Below are 6,462 nucleotides of genomic sequence, written 5' to 3'. Positions count from 1 at the left end.
AGAATTGATACTCCATTCCAGGCTCAAGCTTGCTGGATACCAAGTGTCTTGTGATTGTGAGTTTGTTCCTTTTTTTTGCTGATTTGAATCTATTAAGTACTTAATATGTCAAAGGCGGTGTGTGCCATCGAGAACGATACAAGCTTCTGGTGGAGGAGTCCATCAAAGCAGTTCTATAGTGAAAGATTTTGATTAGGCTCGCTCACGAAGGTAAGCTAGTCAAAGGGAACAAATTCACTTTAAGATAATATTCATACCAGCCTGCTGGACAGCGAACATAAGGCGGAGATCAGGTTGTGAACGAATTGAAAGGGTTGATAGAAGAGTTTAGGGATGTGTGATGAAAAAAAACTGAACGTTGAATTGTATATTTACTTGTACCCACTGCAAAACGATTGACTGCCTTTGTGAACAATCAAAGGCCCCACCTCTGGTCCCCGCCATGTGTAGCCCCGGTTTGCAGGGTCGTAAATGAAGTAGGAGTCAGCTCATCAGAAGGAGTGGAAGATGTTTCTCCTACAGATGTTTTTTGTGAAGGAGGTGCCACAATTTCTGGTTTGCCCTTTGATTCGGTTTCATTTTCCGCTTCTGCACTACTTTCCTTCTCATCTGGTTCTTCCTGCACAACCCCCCCATCACTGCCTGGAGAATCCTCTTCCTGCACCTTCGCCTCCTCCTCCTGAATTTCGGGCTCGGGCTCCAAGTCCAGAGGGAGAGGTACGGGTGATTTGGCTCTCCTTCTAGGCGGGGCCATTCTTTGCAGTATCAAAGACATGGGCATGACATTTGGGTTACACGGGGAAGGGGTTGATCCAGTAGATGAGGGCAGTTCAGGTGAAAGGAGGGATGAAGAATCGGGTGATTTGACTGGGATGCTTTCTTGTGATTTGACTGATGTACTGTCTGGTGATATGACTGTCGTGGATGAAGGAGAAGATTGTTGATGTCTTTGAGGGTATCGGCTGGGTTTCGTAGACCTTCACGAGGGGGCCAGAATTCGTGGCCATGACCAAGTGGATGCCAGCTATTGAGGAACTTTTGCAACTTGAGTTCCACGACAAAGCTGTAGTCCATTTCCTGGATAGGCTGAGTTTGATGCACCTGGAACAAATCCAGTTCCACTTTCAAAAGTAATCCGGACTTGGGCGTAGAAGACCAGTCCAGAGAGACTTCGTGAACCGTACTGGTCGAGCCCTTGAAATGAGAACAGACCACCTTTACTTTCGTCCCTATCCAAGGTTCCTTCCCGACTGACATCAAGGACCCAACACTGTAAATGTGTATTTAGACTTCGGTTAGAGGTTGCCAGTCAACGAGCTTCATTCTACTACTGCCTTCCACAACATCCTCATAGTTGAGAAGAGCATGGCTGTCATGAACTGAACCAAGAGTAGTACCTACCACCGACTTTTCCTCCTATATGGTCAACTGCAGTTGGACTCGGCGTACGATCAAGGGAGATATCATGTGAAATGGGTCAATTCATAGGAGAGTACTCCTAATCTTAGAGAAGGGGTCATTAGTATAGGAGTACAACCCTTTCTATTAGATAGGTATATAAGGAGTACTTAGTGGTAGATAGTTCCCTAGAATTTGATCTCCTTTGTCCTTTGTCCTCTGTCCTTTAACCTTCCCTATCCTTATTTTTCGCCTCTGCCCCACTCACTCTGTTGCTCTACGTTGTCCAGGTCGCCCTTGTCAAGGGACTCACCATCTAATTGGGGTCTGGACTTGTCCTAGAGTCCCTTCTCTTGTGTTAGAGTACAGGATGGGGTACACATGGATTAGGTTACAGGTATGTGGTACACTACACTGGTGTACGTTGGGTACCATCTATCATATGCTCTTGTTGTCATTGGAGTACTGGCTCATGAGGATATGGTTCTCATCGTAGGACGCTCTCATCGCCGAAGGTTTACTCCCATTATAGGAGTACAGTTCATCATACGGTTCACCACACAATTCACGGATATTCATGATACCAGACATCATCATTATTCATTCTCCTTGGTTGCCAGCTCTTGTCATCCTCTATTGCCAATAGGCCCGTAGGATGGTCCGCCAGCATTAGTCTGGAGTATGATCTTGTAGTAGGTCGGAGTACCGGGGTTTGGTACCCCTCAGAGTACGCCCTATGTGGGTGTTGGGTTGTTTTAGGCGTATGCTATCCTCAGTGTCAGGGCTCGAGGCCCGGCATATGCATAGGCAGTTCACCCTCCTGACAATGGCACTGTAGCTCAAGCATGTAAACGCTCAGCATTAGGTGTCTGCCCTCTCGCCGTTCCTGCCGCACGACATCTTTGACAATGCACTGCCTGTAGGTGTAAGGGCCCCGTTGCACAATCACGGTTGCCCCAACCCAGGGTGTCGTAGTGTTTGTGGATGGAATTGTCTCGGTAGAGTTGAGATAGACTTTGAACTAGACAATAATCAGTGCTGTATGTTGAGATGGAATAGTGTGGAACTTACTATGGTTTGATTGGCATCATCTTCAGCCATGTCCAGTATACCATCTCTCAATGTGATAACAAGTCCTTCCCTCCCTTTGTGAATTCCGCCTATGACTCGAACAAAATCTCCAGGATCGATAGCTTTGTGAACCTGGTGAACAGGAAGGGCGTAATCGCCATCTTCAAAGGCAACCGTACAAGTCTGGGGCGCCTTCGGGTCTAGATGTGCATTCAAATACTTGAATGACCTGGGAATTGTACTCAAGGAGGATTGGGAAGGAAGAATCTTGCCACCAGTAACGAGAACCCAGTCTGCTGGATAAGGCATGGGATACTCATTAACGAGAGGATGTTTTGTTCGATTGAAATGTGCTTCGAGTCGAGGAGGAATGGTTGTCGCAGGTATGAGGGTGGAATTGGAGTAGGAGGAAACTGTTAAGGATGTGCAGAATGACTCAGAACTGAACGGAACCAAAGGGAGAAATGATAAAATAAGATATAAGATATGTACTGAAGGATATACTAGAAGAGGAATGATCTAAGATGAAGAGAGGAAAGAAACAGAGTTGATCAGAGTGTGTCGGAGAGCGACGAGGAGAGCGAAGGAGATAGTGAAGAGAATGACGGAGTCTTGACAGTAGCCGAAGTTATTGGACAATGGCTCCCTGAGTCGAACTGCCTTAGACCAGGTCACTGGGAAACCAGAGTTGAGTTTAATTCTAAAGAATGTAACTACTAAGTTGTACATCTTATATAGGATAGAAATGTACAAAGTCTGAGACAGATCCAGTAGTCGGATCTGCATTCGGACCACCAACTCCCAAGCCGATAGCCTAGGCTTAATGGGAAGTACGGAGATTAAGGTAAGTGGAGTAAGTAAGAATAGAATGAAAGTGATTGTGACCAGTCGGCCCAAATCGGTCCGGCATGGATGTAACAGAAATGAGGAGCCCATAAACGGAGGTCTTTCAAAGGTACTTGTACTGAGGGATTTCTGCGTGGACCAATATGCAGTCTGAGAAGCTGTGATGGTCGAAAAGCTGAGGTAAAGGTCATGTGGCAAGTCTCTTGCACTTTCAAGAAGGTCCTTCTGTCGTGAAATTGGTATCCAGCTGGGGGGACAAGCGGAATGAGGGACCTCATGCTGCGCATTTCTGAAACCAATCCTACATCGCCCTTGTAGCTTCCAGAATGGATCTGAACCCATTCACCAACAGCACGCTCATGAGGGGCAGACCGTTTCTCCTTTGCCTTGTTTTTCAACCACTCCATCCCACTTAATTTTCCCTTCCGCCTTCCATCCACATCCAGCCCCTCGTTCTGATTGTTGGTCTCTTCGATAGTCAGTTGAGCCAAATTCTTGTTGATGTAATGAGCTTCTAGATAATTGATGAATGACACCTCTTCCAGTTCTTCTGTGTTGGGTATGCATGCAGGTTGAGGTTCGGTTTCATCGTGATCCTGATCATCAAGAAAACCTACAGTGATAGATGTTGGTTAGCAATATGATACTGGGAGGGCAATGTCAATAGTACTTACCATCGAAGTCTAAATCATCCTCAAACTCCTGTGAGTTGCTACTATCATGTTCAGCTTCAAGGTCAAGAAACTGGCAAGCATCCGAAGCCTATGAAATTCAAGTCAGCCAACGAAACATTGCCAGAGTAGAAATAACATATGTACCATGTTAACCTATAACCTCTATAGACAATTGAACCAGGGATGTGTGAGCTGAGCCTATAAAATCAACTGTCAGCACTATCACTAGGGTTTTGTCTTGTCAAAGTTTAAAAGTGGGCTTTTCTGCTCTCGTTGCTTTTCTCTCTCACTCATAGTTAAATATTCAATGTATGTTAACTATCTACTATAAGTACTATAAGGAATGAGCACCTACGTACCATAAATTCACCAATGCGTTTGTTGATGATGGAGGTTCTGGAAAGAGAGTGGCATAAATTGTTTGTCATGCGAGTCATCGTAGTTGTAGTTCCGCATTGGGCAGTTTCATTGCAGTCCAACAATGTGCTGACCGGGAACTCTTAACTCTCGGTCCCTGGTAAAAGGGCGAAGTATACCACTCAAGAGTCAACCTAATATCAGAGCTATGGGAGTAGCACCAACACCAAATCAACCCAAAAACTAGTAAACATCCGTGTAAAGTCTATCAATAACTCTACACACCAGGAAAGATTGCAAGGGTGGACTGCTTGGCAAAGGTTACGCACAAGATCACAGTCTCAGTATCGTATGAAGTTCTTATGAAATCAATGTGTAACTGCAAGTGTAAAACACCACAGCTACGGGGATTCTAAGGTTTGTAGGGGCTCTGTTTATTGTCCAATGGACTAAGTGGGACTGTGAATTTCGTCTACGGTAAGACTAATTCGAACAATTGGAGACTATTGCCCTCAACGGACACAAAAACTAAGTCCTTGGCGGACACAAATGCTAAGACCCTCGATGGATCACGAAACAGTAATCAAGACCTCGGTGGCCTACGGACAGATAGTTCTCAAGGTTTGACCTCGACGGTCTCGTATAGTTCAAATCAAATCTTATCATATCACTGCACAATGACAGGGCAAATCTCTCTCTATTGGTGTCAAGAGCAGTTACTCACGGGCAACCCACTCAGGACTTTCCTACGCACAGGTAGTACTTCCTTTATCTACGGATACATGAGCTGCTTTTATACTACTTCTACGCTAGCTTTGTAATCCTATCTCTACTTGTTTCATCTCTAAAAATAATGCATCGTAGCTACGAACCCATGCGGAATCTTATCGCTACGGGCCGTTACATGTGCAGAATCTTGTCTATGGAGCTTTTCCTTATTCAAATCATATGTTTTGGACCAATCTGGACTGTTCTTCATTCTTGTTTCAGCATGTAGAATGGACCTACATAGGCGTACCATATGGTATTTCCTGCCTACGGACCCTATCCTGCATTTTGACATTATCAAAGGATATGGACTTTGTATGTCCAAGTAGTTCCAGTATATGGATCCAGAGTTCCGAACTGCCATAGCACATGAACAGCGCAGACTCTGAGATCCGTTGTTCATTCCTGCCTGGTTCCTAGGTACTCTATCTGTGATCTGGGATCTGTATCATGTCTTTTTGTCTTTTCCTCAGATTGGGACTCGATCTACGGTCATATCAAATTTCTCCTAGTCTGTGTGGTCCTATGTCCAATTTCTTGACAACTAATCCCCCATAGAAGTACATACTCCTAGTATGAAGGTCTTTTGACTCCATTAAGTTCTGCTACGAATGGTTCTGTGAAGACTACAAGTCTTCTAATAGTACAATCCCTTGATATGCCAGTGCATAGTAGAATGTAGAGAGTAGAACTCGGTGAATTACCATTTAAGTCCTCTGCTCATAGTGTTCTACAGGTTTTGAATGGTCATACAGTTTTCTGACACAATCTACAGCTCTCTCTAACTGGTCTAGCTGCGCCTACAGCACATTCTACTAGTGGCACTAGCTTTAACTAGCAATTCGGGCTCCCTCTAGTCCTTAATATGATAAATATCGCTCCGTAGCACTGTTTAAAGTGCAAAAAGAACTGTGTAGCATAGTCAACTAAGTCGCATTACCAGTCAGCACATTGTGGGACTGCAATGAAACTACCCAATGCGGAACTACAACTACGATGACTCGCATGACAAACAATTCATGCCACTCTCTTTCCAGAACCTCCATCATCAACAAACGCGTTGGTGAATTTATGGTACGTAGGTGCTCATTCCTTATAGTACTTATAGTAGATAGTTAACATACATTGAATATTTAACTATGAGTGAGAGAGAAAAGCAACGAGAGCAGAAAAGCCCACTTTTAAACTTTGACAAGACAAAACCCTAGTGATAGTGCTGACAGTTGATTTTATAGGCTCAGCTCACACATCCCTGGTTCAATTGTCTATAGAGGTTATAGGTTAACATGGTACATATGTTATTTCTACTCTGGCAATGTTTCGTTGGCTGACTTGAATTTCATAGGCT

General features: G+C 44.4%; 1 protein-coding gene across 1 annotated transcript; it reads right to left on the bottom strand.

Annotated features, from left to right (window-relative positions):
* Nucleotides 1-415: 415 nt before the first annotated feature.
* Nucleotides 416-1,257, bottom strand: E1B28_009842 (uncharacterized protein; the record flags this gene model as incomplete). Its single annotated transcript, XM_043154765.1, has 2 exons — nucleotides 416-915; nucleotides 984-1,257. 2 exons carry the CDS (start codon nucleotides 1,255-1,257, stop codon nucleotides 416-418), a joined length of 774 nt encoding a protein of 257 aa, XP_043007222.1.
* Between the last annotated feature and the right edge of the window lie 5,205 nt (nucleotides 1,258-6,462).

The sequence above is a fragment of the Marasmius oreades genome, chromosome 6 (genome assembly GCF_018924745.1).
Source record: "Marasmius oreades isolate 03SP1 chromosome 6, whole genome shotgun sequence".
Classification (NCBI taxonomy): domain Eukaryota; kingdom Fungi; phylum Basidiomycota; class Agaricomycetes; order Agaricales; family Marasmiaceae; genus Marasmius; species Marasmius oreades.
The sequence above is the reverse complement of the archived record's forward strand: the minus strand, read 5'-3'. Positions and strand labels throughout refer to the sequence as shown.